Source organism: Nomascus leucogenys, chromosome 21 (assembly GCF_006542625.1).
Source record: "Nomascus leucogenys isolate Asia chromosome 21, Asia_NLE_v1, whole genome shotgun sequence".
Classification (NCBI taxonomy): Eukaryota; Metazoa; Chordata; class Mammalia; order Primates; family Hylobatidae; genus Nomascus; species Nomascus leucogenys.
In genome coordinates this window covers 7366400-7385278 of record NC_044401.1, presented here as the reverse complement: position 1 = coordinate 7385278, position 18879 = coordinate 7366400, and the positions used below count along the sequence as shown (strand labels likewise).

The 18879-nt window shown below is 37.5% G+C and overlaps 1 protein-coding gene across 1 annotated transcript in view; it reads right to left on the bottom strand.

Moving 5' to 3' along the window:
* CCDC191 (coiled-coil domain containing 191) overlaps window positions 1-18879 on the bottom strand; it is a 95398-nt gene that overhangs the window by 47239 nt on the left and 29280 nt on the right. The window contains exons 8-9 of the mRNA XM_012501080.2: window positions 10597-10787; window positions 1803-2052 (exon numbers count right to left, since the gene is read on the bottom strand). Coding sequence (XP_012356534.2) covers window positions 1803-2052; window positions 10597-10787 — 441 coding nt within the window. The remainder of the gene's footprint in view (window positions 1-1802; window positions 2053-10596; window positions 10788-18879) is intronic.

Genomic DNA, 18879 nt, shown 5'->3' with positions numbered 1-18879 from the left:
ATTGCCCCTAGTCTACAACCCAGGGCAGGATGTTACTGTACGGAATACTGTAGGCAACTGTAACACATGGGAAGTATTTGCATATCTAAACATAGAAAAGGTACAGTAAAAACAGTAGACAAGATAAAAAATGGTACATGTGTATGGGGGCACTTACCCTGATTGGCACTTGCAGGACTGGAAGTTGCTCTGGATGAATGAATGGGAAGGCCTAGGACATTATTATACACTAGTGCAGACTTCATAGACATTGTATACTTAGGCTACACTAAATTTATTAGGATTTTTTTCTTCAGTGATGAATTAACCCTAGCTTACTGTAACTTTCTATTTTATAAACTTCTAAATTATTAACTTTTTGACTCTTTTATAAAGTAACAGCTTAAAACACAAACATTGCACAGCTGTACAAAAATATTTTCCTTCTTTATATACTTATTCCATAAGCTTTTTTTCTGTTTTTAAAGTGGTTGTTTTTTAAAAAAATTTTAAAACACATTTTTGTTAAAAACTAAGATACAAACACACATATTAGCCTAGGACTACACAGGGTCAAGATATCAAGAAGTCACTAAGCAAGAGGAACTTTTCAGCTCCATTATAATCTTATGGGACCACCACTGTGCATGTGGTCAGTCATTCGCCAAAACATTGCTATGTGGTGCACAAGTGTATATTCAATATAAAAATGTTTAACCTTACTAGTAATCAAAGAAATACAAATGTTGAAGCAATAATAAGATGAAAATAGAACATGCATTCCATTTTTAGGTATTATCCTAAGTAAAGCATTATGTATAAGTACAGATTTAGCTACTAGGATGTTCACTGAAGCATTGTTTACAATGGAGGAAAACTGGAAACAACTTAAATTCTAGTAATACAGGAGCTAAACAAATTCCAGCTTATGGTTCGTTACAGAATATCATGTAGCCATTACAAAATGGTGGCACAGAATACTAGTCCTCAGACAGGGGATATATATTACGTCCACTTGCAGAACTTAAAAAAAAAGAGGTGCCCCACAACCAAAAATTCTGTTTTAGTAGATGTGATTCTGAGGTATACTCTCAGTTGAGAACTACTATTGCAGAAGTGTATGTAATGACAGAAAATGCTCATGTTATACTGTGAAAACGCAATTTTTTTTTTTAGAAAAACAGTAAGTATTAGTATTAAGAAGAAAAAAAACATGGCCTTCCTTTTCCTGAATTTTGGCAGACTAGAGTTCTTCAATGGCCTGACTAAAGAAAACTTAAAAGCTAAATAAAATATTGAGATAAATTTGCATATGCTTAAAGACTAGATGGCTATACTTTAACATGTTATTAGTGATTATCTACAGATGACAGAATTATAGGATGTTTTTCTCTGTGATTTTCTATCAAATTGCTACAATTAGTACATATGACTTTTCTTATTAGAAAAAGAAAAATTTTAAATTTCCCCTCTTGTAAGTCACAAACTCATTTAGAAAGGAAATGTCTGATGATCAAAAAGAGGAGTTCAAGAGTTATAGACAGTGCTTTACCTGTCTGTTCCTAAACGAATATTTCACTTAGTTGTTTTAAATGCCCTTTCAATATTAAATCCCTACTAACTTCCAATGATGCCAAAGTTTATATATGATTATAAAAAGAAGATTCAATTCACGGAAATAAACACTGCCTGAAAGGTAGTGCATTGCGGCAGCTTTAATCTTTTGATAGCCTAGACGAGGCAATCTGACAATGACTGACATACCAGCTATAAAAGCACAAACCTCAAATGCAAGTGTTTACTAGGCAGGAAAAACAACGTACCTGTCCATTTCTTACTGGTGGACCCACCATGGCTGTTGCCTCCTTGGGTAGACTGATGCCTGATGACCCACTGGCACTGAGTTTCCCCAGTGATGCTGCCTTCAGCAGTGCATCCATCTTCTTCCTAGTTTCCTCTTTTGTGAGAGCCAGCTCTCTCTTCAGGAGCTCGGCGCCATGCCAATGCTGCCATTCTATAAAGCAGTGTCGGAGAACTTGTTTCCGATTATACTCAGTGGCCAGTTGTTGTTTTCTAAGCAACAAAGCACTTCCATTAAAATAAGCCATTTACAGTTTGTTAATTGATAATATGAATAAAACATAAGTCCAAAAAGGTTCTAGAAATGCTCCATCTTAGCTCTCGCTTAACATTTTATATTAAGCTAAATGAAATTGCTTTATAAATTCCCCAGTGCAAAGGATCTCCTCATAGAAGGTGTCAGCACTTCAACAGATTACCTTCAAGAAGAAAGAGGAACTGTTCTGTTCTCTCATGTCACAAGGGCATGTTACATTTTTTTGATTACCATAGTTTCTGAAAGCTTTTGGAGGGGAAAGAGCAAAAAGAAGAGGTACATAAGTAACGACTTTAAAAAGATGAATGCATGAGGGAGAGAGAGGTTCAGCTATGCACGAAAATTTTAAAAAGACAGGTTTAGGAGAAAGAGAAAGCAACACAATTATAACACTTAACAAGTTAAATTGTCAATAATTTAAGTAAAAGGCTTACAAAAATCAAAGTAAAACTCTGAGGACTGATCTTGCGCAAGAAGAACTGGTCAGGGAAAGGACTGCTAAAGAGAAGGACTCATTTACCAAACCCTTGAACTGAATGCATGTCTGCCCCAAGAAGGTACTTGCTAAGCACTAGATGTGTGAAGGGCAAAGGCAAGGCCCCTGGTCTCAGGGAACTCATTTATTTTCTAGACCTTCCTAAGGAAGAGCTCACTTTGATTCCTGGAAACTTTATAAATGTTAGGGAATATGACTGAGGGGAGGTTGGGATGTGGTGTTACTGCCAGCCACATTTTCTTCCCAATGGGAATCTCCATTAGGAGATTTGGTGGCAGTCAGTTGAGAATTCAAACATAGAGGTCTTAGATCTATCTATAAGTGAATGGTTATTATCCTGAAGAAGTTAGCTGTGAGTGTGGAACTTATATGTGGTATCAGGGATCAGCTTTGAGGTTCAAAATATAATACTGTTTAGACACACACTGGATTGTATCTTGGAAAGGTGACTCATATAAGTTCTCCATCATACTGTTTGCATATCCATTTCTGTTAAACATACATAATGCTTAACTCTCCTCATGGACTCTTTGGGGTCATATCAAGCAAATCATGAAGTTCTTAACTCAGTGAGTCAGGAGACCATTTCTACAGTTCTTAAATGTTTATATGACTTTTAAACCCTTTTTTGACTGCAACCTACAGTAAGAAAAAATGTCACATTGTGACTCAATATACAAGTATATGTGTGTGTGTGTTTGTGTGTGTGTGTGTAAAAGTTTCACCAAATATTTACCCTCACCACAAGAGATATACTCTGATATTTCTAATCTATTCTATATTTCTTTTAAAAATAAGCAACCCTGCTAACAGCATATTTCATTATATTTAATTGTTTCCATCTAATGCATTGATAGGTACTCAATAAATACTTAGAAATTCACTTACTGATGGTTTTTGTAATAAAAGTATAATATAGGTGGTAATAAATATTTACGTATGTTTTACTTTTATGAAAACAAATATCTGAGACTGAACAATCTTGAAATAAAAATTTTAGAAGAAATAACAATAAATCAGATAGCAACACAGATAAGAACAAAGCTCCAAAAATCAGTGTATAAATAGTGAACAAAAAAACCCTGTAACATTTTATTCAAGTGAGTAAAAATCATAAATTTCTACAGGATAGAAGATGTACATTGCTGTGTCTGATTAATGTGAAATTCAATTTCCATCAATCTGCTCTGGAAGGAGGAGTGTAAAATTTACCTGATGTATTAATTTCCTGTTTTTACAGCACTAACAGCCAAAAGCAGCACTGGGGTTTTGACTGTCAAGGAGATTATTTGGACACTATGAAAAGTCAAGGAGAAAAACACTTCTGTAAATATAACAAGACTAAAAAAGTAAGAAAATGAGTAAAAAAAATGCATGTTCAATATAGGGCTTAAAGCCCACTCTATAATGGTTGTGTGGGGATATGAAAATGTAGTTGGCCAGGTGCAGTGGCTGATGCCTGTAATTGCAGGAATTTGGGAGGCTGAGGTGAGCGGATCACTTCAGCCCAGGAGTTTGAGACTTGGGCCACATAGTGAAACTTCATCCCTACAAAAAATATAAAAATTAGCTGGGCGTGGTGGTGAGTGCCTGTAGTCCTAGCTACTTGGGAGGCTGAAGTGGGAGGATCACCTGAGCCTGGGAAGTGGAAATTGCAGTGAGCCGAGATTGTGCCACTGCACTCCAGCCTGGGCAACAGAGTGAGACCCTGTGTCACAGAAAAAAAAAAAAAAAGTAAAAAAGAAAAAACAGAAAATGTAGTTACAATATCTGTATTTGTGGTTTGAGGCAGAAAGGCAGAAGCACAGAAGCTAGAGATCCAGAGACAAGGATAGTTCCACTACTGTTCTCTTGCAGCTCACTTCAGTAGAGTGACAATGTTGCATATAAGCCAATTTCTATACTTTCTAAAAGGTAACACTAAAACATAAATATTTCTAAAAGTGAAAAATCACTTGAATTTCTTAAACCTTAGTCAGATGAAACTTACTCTGGTATGCTCACCTAAAGAAATGGTTTCAGACATAGGTGCCAGATAATCATAAATGGAAGGGCAGAGTTCCCTTATGAAAAATAGCCTATCCCAATTTCCTTGCAATCTGAAATCAGGGAATTTCTAGCCAGAGTATATAAATTGATCATCACAATGATATATAACTGCATGCAGAGAAAAGCAGTCTCTGCTTATCAAAGAATATAAAATATAAAAGGTTTGAATAGGAATTTAAGTATGAACCTTGCTGCCCAGGATGAACACTCAATGATACTGGGTGACTGGTGCATGTTTTGGAACTTACAAGTCAGAAGAAGAATGCTAACTAGATATGGGACACTGGGACAGCAATTGAGTTTCTCAGCCCCAGATTCATCCTCAAAAACAGTGTCAGTAAGCCCTATTATGCTGCGTATCCTACAAGAGTTTTTTTCTGAGAATCTAATTCAATTTAAAACAACCCTGAAAATATAGAACAAAATTGACATGTAAGGTAATACCCGCTGTCTTAGGACAAGACTACTAGATATCTGCAACATGTCTTGAACGTTTTAAAAGCAAATGAAAAATGATACATAATCACAAGCTGGTGATCTGATTGAGTGCTGTAATCTGATGCAGAACATAAAAAAGCAGTGACATGAACAGTGACATTTGGGATGAGCAGGTTCAGCAGGAATAGGAATGAATAAGCTCATGCATTCAATAATGTGCCAGGTACCCCCAGGGACAAAATGGAAGATAAAAAGTGTTTTAAAAAGTTTTAAAGTTTTTATTCTTCTTCTTATTATTATTATACTTTAAGTTTTAGGGTACATGTGCACAATGTGCAGGTTTGTTACATATGTATCCATGTGCCATGTTGGTGTGCTGCACCCATTAACTCATCATTTAGCATTAGGTATATCTCCTAATGCTGTCCCTCCCCCCTCCCCCCACCCCACAACAGTCCCCAGAGTGTGATGTTCTCCTTCCTGTGTCCATGTGTTCTCATTGTTCAATTCCCACCTATGAGTGAGAACATGCGGTGTTTGGTGTTTTGTCCTTGTGATAGTTTACTGAGAACGATGGTTTCCAGTTTCATCCATGTCCCTACAAAGGACATGAACTCATCCTTTTTTATGGCTGCATAGTATTCCATGGTGTATATGTGCCACATTTTCTTAATCCAGTCTATCGTTGATGGACATTTGGGTTGGTTCCAAGTCTTTGCTATCATGAATAGTGCCGCAATAAACATACGTGTGCATGTGTCTTTATAGCAGCATGATTTATAGTCCTTTGGGTATATACCCAGTATATGAAATGGCTGGGTCAAATGGTATTTCTAGTTCTAGATCCCTGAGGAATCGCCACACTGACTTCCACAATGGTTGAACTAGTTTACAGTCCCACCAACAGTGTAAAAGGATGTATTTCTCCACATCCTCTCCAGCACCTGTTGTTTCCTGACTTTTTAATGATCGCCATTCTAACTGGTGTGGGATGGTATCTCACTGTGGTTTTGATTTGCATTTCTCTGATGGCCAGTGATGATGAGCTTTTTTTCATGTGTTTTTTGGCTGCATAAATGTCTTCTTTTGAGAAGTGTCTGTTCATGTGAGCCAGGCTATGAAAGCCTTGTCCTCTGCCTCTGTGGTAGAGAGATCAGGAGCTTTACCAGGTGAAGATACCATGCAGCTTCTGGCTGCTCACCTGCATACCCACGTGAGCAGAGGGGACAATTGAACATGATTAACAGGCACACTCCGTAAATGATTTCCAAAAGAACACTGAAATCCAGAGTACTGGAAATGAGAATATCTGACGGCCTATTTTCAATTCAGCCTCACTTCTCCTCCCCACCTCCAGGTGAGCCTGGCGTGTTCACCCTGACCTGTTCCTACACAAGCCTGCCTATGTAGTAGTTTACTAGTTCTTCTCCAAACTAAAAAATGCCCTTTTCTACTTAGCCACATTCTGCCTCTTTCAGACGGTGGGGCCCATGAATTTCTATTTCTAGAAGGCTCCCCAGGGGATCATAATGAAGGTGGGGCCCATGAATTTCTATTTCTAGAAAGCTCCCCAGGGGATCATAATGAAGGATATCATTCATGTGTATATCACTCCTAAGTATTTATCTTATGGTGTCTTCTGTTGCAATTGTGTTAAATATTTGGGTACAATTTTAAGTTCCCCATTTAGATAAAAAAACTCCTAGAAGGCAATAATGTTTAATATTTTTGTTCCCCCATCCTATCCCCAGGACTTAGGAGAGGATCTAGTATACAGTAAACATCAGTAAAGCTGGTTGACTGAATGAATTTATCCCAATCAAACAGTATGAATGAATGAATGAACAAACGAATGAGATGGTCTGAAGAATGCCAAAGGGCCAGTTTTTTTCACTGGCCTGCCACAGTACCCTCAAATCTCTGTCACTCCTACTTTGGGCACTGTTTCCAGACAGTGCCTGTTAAAACAAACAAACAAAAATGTCCTGGGAGGGATAACATATCAAGTGAGAATTACAGTAACAAAGAATGAAGGGCTTGAGGGACAAAGGGAAGAGATAAAAGCATGTTCCAGGAAAGGCCCAGAGCACTGGTGCAAGAGAGGGCAGGATTAAAGACCGTGGAGGTTAATACAGAGAAGGGCAGAGATGCGCTCCAGGAAAGAATTGAGAAATCTGGGAAGCGGGGCTCAGGAAGGACTGGCAGAAGATTTTTTTAAAATTTTTATTTTAATTTATCCATAGTTATTGGGGTAGAGGTGGTATTCACTTACATGAGTAAGTTTTTAAGTAGTGATTTGTGAGATTTTGGTGCAGATGTTGAAAACAAACCCTGTTTCTTTCCAATTTTGTCTGGGGCTAGCTGTAAATGTAGACAGAAAGGGGGAGAGGAGGAATGGAAGATCTGGAACCAACTTTCAAAAATGAACACGCTAAGGAAATTGAATATACAGTTCAAATTTCAATACCACCATGTCAAAGGGTCTAATTTAGTGTGTGTACTAGAATTTTGTTGTATTACTAAGTGAATCCTCAGGGTTTGGAAATATTTGTTCATGTTGAAGCTGCGTCACAATATTGTAAGGAAATTTTATAACATTATTACCATAACTTCTTTTAAAATAATAAAGATGAACAAAAATAGAGTAACCACAATTCCTATTAGGAAAAGCAAGATGCATTTTTAGAAGAAATAAGTGGATGAATCCTTGGATTGCGAGTGAGACTCAGCACAGGCTCAACAAGGAAAGATGGTTGCTAAATTATGAATACTAAAAAGAGAGAGATTTGTGGTTGCTTCAGGGAGAAAGTGGGAAGAACAGAAAGAAAAGGGGGGAAAGAAAAAAGCCCACAAGTCTGGGCCCTTCATGGCGGACAGGCCAGTGAGTGGAAATCGAGGTGGCAAACACACACGTCAGTGAGGGGAGCTAGAGGATGAGGAAAACAACTGACATTTAAATAACGAACATAATAAGTAATTTCAATGTCCAGGTGAGTGAACCACAGAATCACCTGTGTTTTGTCAATCTGGTCAGAGCTAAGTTTCTATAATGAGTAACCATGATAATAAATGCTCTCTCCTATCCCTGAACTGTCTATTTAGAAAGTATGCTTCAAAACCTTATCAAGTTAAATTGCAGGAAAGGAAGCAACTGAGTTCTTCATTTGTTCCCTGACTTGCTTATTATTCAACAAGTATGGATTTGGTGTCCATTGAGGCTGCTCTTTGCTTTGTGACCTTCAGTCATTTACTGTCTCTGGGCCTTACTTTTATCATCTGTAAAATGAGGGGCTGGATCAGATGATCCTTGAGGTGCCTTCCTGCTCTGGGGTTTTTTTGCTCTAAAGCTTTATAGTAAAAAATTATTATAAGTTAAATGTTTTCTAACTCTGGCAGTTAAAAAATGTTTAGTATCCATTCTAAACATTTAAAAATAGTCACCTGAAAATAATTCACAGATACAAGACAAAAAGTTCTGAGAAGATCTTTTTTAAAAAATTGGCACATTATGCTATTATGAAGTCCCTATTTAGGGCTTTATATTTAAACAGTTTAATTGGAACAGAATCTTAAATTTTCCAGATTTTCCTTATACAAGTTTCTTCTAGCATGTAAATCTCATAGGCCACTTTTAACTTCAACATCCAAGTGTCTACTCATTTTATGCCTGCACTCACATTTCATCCACTTTACAACCCGTTTCCCTTCTTTATCCAACAAATCCTGCCAGCTATTCCTTTCTGAGTAAGCTATCCTAATTCCTTGTATCAATCACCAGGTCCTGAGATTTTAGAAACAAACTATGGGAGAGTTTTCTGTGTTGGCCTCTATTTTTTTCACCAAAGATTTGTCCCAGCATATAATAGGAAAAGGAAATTGACTAGGTCACCCTCCTGCTTAAAAAACCTTCAAGGATTCACTATTTTTTTTTTTTTTTTTTTTTAACCAAAGATACCTTAACTCCATGTCCTGGCATTCAAGGCTATTCAGAAGTTGATGTACTTGACAACCACATGCTTGATAATCTCCAGCCAATCCAGATGGCTATGCTTCATGCCATCATCCCAGTCTCCCCATCTCTACCTAGGAACATCCTATTGACCATGAAGAGCTCAGATCAAGACCCATCTTCTTGATAATGCCTTTCCTGGCACTCTTTAGGAATCTCCTTAGCCACAGCTACACATTCTTGCCACATTCTCAGCAGCAGATGGAGATGTATTATTCAGTTTACAATACTACTCAACACCTGTACAGTCTCTAGATGTTGTTTTGCCCATTCAACTGTGAGCTCTTTGAGGACAAGGGGCCATGCACCAGTCTCCAGGCCTGATGCTATCACAGGATTGCACAACTTTAAGAGGCACCATGCCCTTCTATGTAACCATACTTACATTTATCATTCATGTGATTTTTCGTCCTGAATGAATGACAGAACTGCCAGTAGAGAAGTGATTACTTATGAAAACATGAATTTCTCCCCAACCCCTAAGTAAACAAATGGTTCCTTCACATGGACACAGAGAGGGCAACAGCACACACCAGGGCCTGTTGAGGGGTGGAGGATGAGGGAAGGAAACTTAGAGGATGGGTCAATAGGTGCAGCGAACCACCATGGCACACGTATACCTATATAACAAACCTGCACGTTTTGCACATCATTTATCACTTTTTTTAGAAGAAATAATGAAAAACAAACAACCGAATGGTTCGTTTTACATCTGTGATTTTGATTCAAGAATGCAAACTTGAACTTGTAAATAATAATAAGAAAATTATTTGATTTTAAGATGATGGAATAAAGAAAGCCTCATTTGAAGACAGAATTCTGTGTCATTCACAAACATAAGAAGGAGCTGTTATAAAGGTGTCAAAAAACCTCTAAATAAGGTGTGGAACAAAAGATGGTAGAGTGGGAGGAATCACTTTTGGCAGGTTGGCCCTCCCAGATGGATGTTCTCTGTGTCCTTAATTAACATTTTATGTGCAGACAGTGATTTCTATGAATGAGAATTATTGGCATATAAGCCAAACACCCTCTTTTGAATTGTAAGATGGTCCAGGGTACAATGCTACTACACTAGAACGCAAGGGAAAATCCTAATACTTGCTTCCATTAAAGAAAGATCATGTACAATGTATTTTATTTATTTCATTTCATTTCATTTCATTTCATTTCATTTTATTTTATTGGAGACAGGGTCTCACTATGTTCCCCAGGCTGGTCTCGAACTCCTAGGCTCAAGTGATCCTTCTGCCTTAGCCTTCTGAGTAGCTGGGATTACAGGCACATCCCGCTGCTCCCAGCTAGCATTATTTAAATAATTTTGTTTACTTATAATTTTCAGTTAAAATTTTCTAGTTTGAGATGTAACATAGAAAAACTGTGATTACCATATTTTATAAGTGGTTAAGATTATTCTAGTTGGCATGTGTAAAGTTTATTTGTGGGTTCTTCAGGAGGGAAATATCCTAGATAAACATACTACAAGGATTTTCACAATACAAATAATGATACCTGTTTTCTTCCCCAAGATCATTTTCCAAGGCTTGAGTCTCCCGCCCCAACTTCTGGAATCTTGTGTAGTCTCGCCAGGCCCGCAGGACCTTCAGCTGAATCTTCCAGTCAGACAGGGTCCCAGCTTTCCCCAGCTTAATCCTATGATCAAGAATCAGCTTATGCCAGGCAGCGAAATACCGTTTTTGACACTGCAGCAGAAATATTAGGAAAATCACCACCCATCAGCACTAGTGTTTCTAATATCTAACACTGACAGCCCTCTCCTCAGATTTTCCCCTCACACTTTTTAAAAACAAATATAGGAACTGTTGTCTTAATGGAAAGGAAGAGACAAAGCACAATTCCTTTATGCTAATAATGACAAGGAATATTCAATCATGCAAATGAGGCATTCTCAGCCTCACAACTTAAACTAAAATATTTCATTGTCATTGTAAGCCACAAGTCCCACGGGGAGCTGGAATAAGTCATATCTATGACATGAACCAAGGGGCTTGTTTGAGAAGCTTGAAAACTTGTTTCCAACATGACTCCCCCTGCCAGGTGTCTTGGAGCTCAAAATACCAACCATTTAATTCATTACCGTTTCTGACACACTAGTGTCCACACAAGTGAACGGGGAGATTCCATGAAGATGGGATGGAGTCTCTGGTTCCTGAGAATAAGACAGCTGTAAACAACAAAATCAGCTGGGCTACTACCACTGACCACTTTAGGGCTTTGGTGAGTCTAGAGAGACTAGATGATCAGGCTGCCTATAATCTTCCACTACATGCACTTGACAGCAAATTAGACAAGGTCACTGATCCTAAGGATGTCCCCACAGCAGTACTTTACTCATGATCCTAGTCTAAGAAAATCACTGAGACCTAGTCCTTGCTTATATCTTCTCTCTTTTCAGCAAACTTTACATTCCTTCTAGATCAAATTACTTTCAGCTTTTGGCCTTGACACCAACCATGCCGTTTCATAGTTTCCTATGTTCATATTAGGTTGGTGCAAAAGTAATTGCGGTTTTTGCCATTGCTTTTCATAGCCAAAAACTGCAATAACTTTTGCACCAACCTAATACTAATTTCTCTGTCCCTCTTTTCTGCCTTCTTTCTGCCTAACTACAGTAGTCACCTCTCTCAGGAAGCCCTCCTGTTACCAATCCCTCTACCCAAATGTAACTGCCCATCCACCGTGTTCCTATAGCAATCTATGCTTTCTTCAGCCAAAACACCCAACACACTATATTGTAATCACCAGTTTACCTTTTTCTCCTAGACTGTGAGCCTCCTGAGAGAAGGGAATAGGTCTCATAAATGGGAATGGTAAATCTGACAGTGGCACTGAGTGTGGGGATCATTAAAACAAAAACTAACCTCATAGAAAGTGACTTCGTGGGAAGTATGGGGGATTTGCCAGTTTCAAGGATTTGCCAGATTTATCAGGCAAATATTTACTGCTTCTTTCTCTATAAAAATACTTAAGTTTCTTCATTTCAGCATTTACTAAGCAGCCATCACTGTGTTTCAATTTGGGGACTCTGCACAAAATTGTTTGATATGACCTCTACTTCTGAGAGGTTATCGGGAAAGAGGATGTATCAATGAAAAGACCAATAATATAAGAAAGCATCTACTAGAATTCTTAGAAATTGTCTATTTGGCCAGAAATGTTTTCCAAACAGGGTATTAGTTTATATTCTTGTTTAGACAAACTAAACAATATTCTTCATTATAATTTCTCATTAGGAGAAACCATGGCAAACTTTAAAAAGCCCTCTCCATATGTCAAATGAGGCACATGTTCTAGACCTTCACCTTAGATCTTTTGGAGAGGATGAAAGGGAGGAAGGGAGAGAGGAAGGAAAGGAGATTTGCTGAATACTGGATACTCTTTCAGTTGTAATAGGGAGAAGAGATACAGCTGCCAAGTTGAGGGGTATGCCTTTGCATCATTTGTTTACCTGTTCCACAAAATACAGTATGAAAAAAAAATGGCGTTAACTTGTGTGCCATGGTCGAAAGAAAATTTTCTGTGTCTGTTTACCAAATCCCTTTAAGAGATTCCTCTTGAATGACTTGGTAAAATATTCTATGTGTAGCTATCTCTAATTTTAACTTCAGGATTATTTCAAATGAAGAAACAGTACAAACATAATCCATCTTGATAATAATAACACTATTAATAGTATCCTTTGATTTTAACAATCCTTTTGTTTGTAAAGTTCAAAGCATCTTACGTGTATTATTTTTATTAATTTGTAAACCATCATTATAAAATAAAGATTGTAGATATTATTATGATTTACTTCACCAAGCTAAAACTTCAAGTAGAGAAAGGTTTAATGACTAAAATCACAAGTAAAGAGTTAGTGTTACACCTAAGGCTGAAACTGAAACATTCCAGCATCCTGATGACTCTAATCTATTAAGCAAAAACATCTCTCCTGAAAAAGAAAGGCACATTTTTTGCTGCTTTTATAGTGAAAGAAAACTGTATACATAACTTACCGTGGTAGAAAAGCATTGGTTAGGAACATATCTGAATGTAGGAGGGGAAATTTTGAGTTTATAAATTCTATAGTCAATACGTTTCTTTAAAAATACTTATGTTGAGACTTTGAGACTAAAATGATCAGTTTTAAAGGCCTACAATTCAGGTTCACCACACAGAAGCTAACAAGAGCAAAGTGACAAACCTGTATGGCAACTACTTTCTTGAAACTGACTTGCTATTGATTTTTTCCCTGCTTGCTCAAAAAAAGCAATCCCCTTAAAATTTAAATTAAAAAAATAAAGTGTGAATCAAGAATAGCTACTTAGTTATTCTTGATTCATAGCAAACATTATCCAGGTATACAGGAGTCCCATAAATGTGTTCGAAGGAAATATTTGGGAAAGGAATATACTCAGTTCCATTTTCTCTGGAAAAAGATGCTAGTTCTGTTTTTATTTAGAAGGGTGGCATACTTCCACAGACCTGAACTATTTATTCTTTCTATTCCTCCCTCCCCCCAGCTTACTTCCTGATGCTCCCAGGCATGCTTCTCCTCGTTACTTTTCTATACTTTGGAACTACAATAGTGCTCTATCCCTTTGCTTTTTAAAACAAGATGTATGATTTAAAACCACAACTGGGTTGTTCTGTTTAAGCCAGGAGAACTTAAGTTTTAACTAGCCAGGTAACTAGTCTGATTTCCCTCCATTTATTTCCTAGTTCATTTATTTTTGTACCATGTTTTTATTTCTGATAGATTTTCAAATATAGTCAGGCACTCTTTTCCTAACTTCCATCATCTCTTTATCATAGTTGTGGTAATAATTAAGGCTTGATATAGGTAAATAAAATACAGAGAGTCACTGAAGGAAGAACTGTTCCTAAGTAACCTATCCATAACAATTTCTAAAATAAAATACTACCCGGTGAAATTTAGAAACTTTTAAAGTGAAATGGTGTCCTCCCCACAAAATCTTCCACAATACATCATTTGGTTGTTAAGGATTCCACTGAAGAGAAGAAATGACAGCTCGCCCTGCTAAATTTATTACCTGCACTGGAGTTGCCCTCGTTCTGTTAGCCAGAAAAGCTCTTCCCTGAAGTGTAATCACACTACTGTCACTATGAATGATTGACGTTAGGTGGAACAGCAATTTGCTATCTAATCTTCATTGTAATTCTAACCCTGTCACTAGAGATGCTTGTTCTGATTAATGAAGTGGGTAACTCATCAAAATTCCTCAGCTATTTCTCTTTTGTCAGAAAGCTCAGTGATAATTGCATCAAAATTCTCCGTCATGGAAAAATAAACAATGAATTGTTAAGAGGACAAAAATGTCAACAAGTTCACAATTTATTTTTGCTGAATGGAACTAACTTTGGTGCAACTAATGGTCTAGGGCAGTTGGCGAAGGCTGGAATGTCAGGAAGAAAGCTACATTCTACACCCAGGCCCCTAAGTGACTCCTTGCTGTTCTCAGGCCAAAAGAAGAGAAACTCTATTGCTACAAAAGGGAGCAATCCCCAACTTCTCTTTTCCTTTGCGGGCTACTGTGGCTGGGCAGAAGACCCCACAGATGCTATGAAGTCCCTGGGGATTAGAGAAGTAGTTTTAAGTTGAAATGAGGAAGGAGAAAAAAAATTAATAAAAAATGGGGATCCTTTCAACATAGTGTTGGAAGTTCTGGCCAGGGCAATCAGGCAGGAGAAGGAAATAAAGGATATTCAATTAGGAAAAGAGGAAGTCAAATTGTCCCTGTTTGCAGATGACATGATAGTATATCTAGAAAACCCTGTCGTCTCAGCCCAAAATCTCCTTAAGCTGATAAGCAACTTCAGCAAAGTCTCAGGATACAAAATCAATGTGCAAAAATCACAAGCATTCTTATACACCAATAACAGACAAACAGAGAGCCAAATCATGAGTGAACTCCCATTCACAATTGCTTCAAAGAGAATAAAATACCTAGGAATCCAACTTACAAGGGATGTGAAGGACCTCCTCAAGGAGAACTACAAACCACTGTTCAATGAAATAAAAGAGGATACAAACAAATGGAAGAACATTCCATGCTCATGGGTAGGAAGGATCAATATCATGAAAATGGCCATACTGCCCAAGGTAATTTATAGATTCAGTGCCATCCCCATCAAGTTACCAATGACTTTCTTCACAGAATTGGAAAAAACTAAAGTTCATATGGAACCAAAAAAAAGCCCACATTGCCAAGTCAATCCTAAGCCAAAAGAACAAGGCTGGAGGCATCTTGCTACCTGACTTCAAACTATACTACAAGGCTACAGTAACCAAAACAGCATGGTACTGGTACCAAAACAGAGATATAGAGCAATGGAAAAGAACAGAGCCCTCAGAAATAATGCCACATATCTACAACTATCTGATCTTTGACAAACCTGACAAAAACAAGCAATGGGGAAAAGATTCCCTGTTTAATAAATGGTGCTGGGAAAACTGGCTAGCCATATATAGAAAGCTGAAACTGGATCCCTTCCTTACACCTTATACAAAAATTAATTCAAGATGGATTAAAGACTTAAATGTTAGACCTAAAACCATAAAAACCCTAGAAGAAAACCTAGGCAATACCATTCAGGACATAGGCATGGGCAAGGACTTCATGTCTAAAACACCAAAAGCAATGGCAACAAAAGCCAAAATTGACAAATGGGATCTAATTAAACTAAAGAGCTTCTGCACAGCAAAAGAAACTACCATCAGAGTGAACAGGCAACCTACAGAATGGGAGAAAATTTTTGCAATCTACTCATCTGACAAAGGGCTAATATCCAGAATCTACAATGAACTCAAACAAATTTACAAGAAAAAAACAAACAACCCTATCAAAAAGTGGGCGAAGGATATGAACAGACACTTCTCAAAAGAAGACATTTATGCAGCCAAAAAAACACATGAAAAAATGCTCATCATCACTGGCCATCAGAGAAATGCAAATCAATACCACAATGAGATACCATCTCACACCAGTTAGAATGGCCATCATTAAAAAGTCAGGAAATAACAGGTGCTGGAAAGGATGTAGAGAAACAGAACACTTTTACACTGTTGGTGGGACTGTAAACTAGTTCAACCATTGTGGAAGTCAGTGTGGCGATTCCTCAGGGATCTAGAACTAGAAATACCATTTGACCCAGCCATCCCATTACTGGGTATATACCCAAAGGATTATAAATCATGCTGCTATAAAGACACATGCACACGTATGTTTATTGTGGCACTATTCACAATAGCAAAGACTTGGAACCAACCCAAATGTCCAACAATGATAGACTGGATTAAGAAAATGTGGCACATATACACCATGGAATACTATGCAGCCATAAAAAATGATGAGTTCATGTCCTTTGTAGGGACATGGATGAAGCTGGAAACCATCATTCTCAGCAAACTATCACAAGGACAAAACACCAAACACCGTATGTTCTCACTCATAGGTGGGAATTGAACAATGAGAACACATGGACACAGGAAGGGGAACATCACACACCAGGGGCTGTTGTGGGGTAGGGGAGCAGGGAGGGATAGCATTAGGAGATATACCTAATGTTAAATGACGAGTTAATGGGTGCAGCACACCAACATGGCACATGTATACATATGTAACAAATCTGCACGTTGTGCACATGTACCCTAAAACTTAAAGTATAATAAAAAAAAATGGGGATCTTTGTCATGGCAAAATAAATCTCCAGTAGGAAGTGCAGTATTGAATTCTGCAATGGAAAAGCAATACCCCATGACCCATCCTATTCCTGATTTTCGTAATTTTACCCCAAAGAAAAGAGAGGAAATCATGGTAACCCCCAACCCCAACTATATATGCTCATAACTAATAGCATTAGAGAAAATACATTCAGTTCCCAGAACACAGTGCTAAGACCTGAACTTGCTGCTGGGTTCCATGAAAAAGCCTAGAGGCCTAAACTTTGACAACCACTGCCATGTGAAATGCTACCCTGGCTATAGACAAAAAAACTACATCTGTTATATCCTGGAAGATGTGATGCTCATTTTACTTCTATATTAAATTTTTTTCTCCTTCCTCATTTCAACTTACAAAAAAAAAAAAAAAAAAAAAAAAACCCAAACCCTATCACTGTTCTAAAAGCAGAACCAAAGAATAAACCTTTACCCAACTTCGAAAATTATCAACAGTCTGCCAATCTTATTTCATCTCTCCCTCCATCAACTTTTTTTCTGAAGTATTTAAAAATAAATCACAGATACCGCATATTGTATCATGTTATCCATAAATGTGTCAATATATACCCCTTACATAAGGCCATTTTGTAAATTCTTAATTCTGCTAAAGTTTCAATTGATAATATTGCTGTAATTATCTAATAGTTACATTGTTTCACTCTAGAAATAGAATTTCAAGAAGCAATTCCTTAGTCTCACCAAATAGTAAATGCTTAACCAATAAAATTCTCTGGGTTCTTTACAGAAGAATGGCCACAATGCAGCCTATCACCTGAACACTCATGAGTTCTCGTGACCTCAAGTCCGGAGAAAAGGCAGACCTACGGCTCCCTATCACCTGCTCATTGCCTTCTTTCTTCATGTCCCTTAGAGACCTTCTTCCCCATCTCTACCAAAATCCCTGTTACCTGCCCACCCTTCATCCTTGGCCACACACATACACACAAACTATGCCAAGAACCCAGCTTACTTCAGAATATATCAGACAAATGCTTGATTCACCTCCAGGATACTGTGATAGTAAGACAATGACGTGATGTCTTTCATTCCTTACCCACATGGCTCTCAAGATCCTTATAATATTCATCTGAAATGTCTAGTGTTTAGGGGGTAAATATTCTACTCTATACAATTTTAGGGAAGGGACTTCATTTGTGCCAAAGTCTCTTTTTTCAATTTTTAAAAATCAAAATGTAATCAGTACTTTTTTTGAATGACAAAAAAATAATATATTTAAAAATAGGGACCTCTGTAATAAAAAAGACTTCATGGAACTTTGAAATGCAAAACACTAGCACAATATTTAGGTAAATTGGCCCTCACTGTCCCCTCTGTGAGAATGGGACATCTGGGTTACTTACAGGGTCAGGAAAGAAAGAACATAACAAACAATTTCTTTACCAAAACCGATAACATTTTAGATGGAAAATTCCTAGAGTTGGCTACATAAAGTAAAATATAATGATGCTTTAAACCCCTCCCAAGACATATACCACACATTGCCCCTGGCAATAAACCTAGAGGGGAGAGTTACATGAATCCCAGTAATCTTCGTATGTGTGCTGGCATTTCTCTTTTTCTGTTGCTTTATTTCTAAAGAGGCTTTTCCTTTATTTCCCTCCCCTAACATAAGAAAACATTGCTGAGAGGATGGCTGCTATGTGTCAGCTCAGAAATGGTTTTGCCTCAGTGGTGTGTAGGCAGTCCTGATAAAACTAAGATCTTTGGAAAGGAATCATGGTATATAAATGAGATATTTAACTACAGTTTTTGTCATTCTGTCAGAGAAAAACTCCAGGCTTCTTTTCCATATATAGTATCCCTACATTTCCTTGGTTTAGTTTGAGGTGGACTTTTGGAAGGTGCTGTGCCACAAGCATAACTTTAATGATGATTTCTTAGGATCATTATTATTTTATTCTTTAACAGAAAAATCCAACCAAATAAGCAAACTAAAACCTTCCCCCAAATAATTAAGATGTAGGTTAGTGTCACCCATATTTTAACTTTCTCTTCAGTTTTCACAAGCAGCAAAGATCATAGAGTTTCTA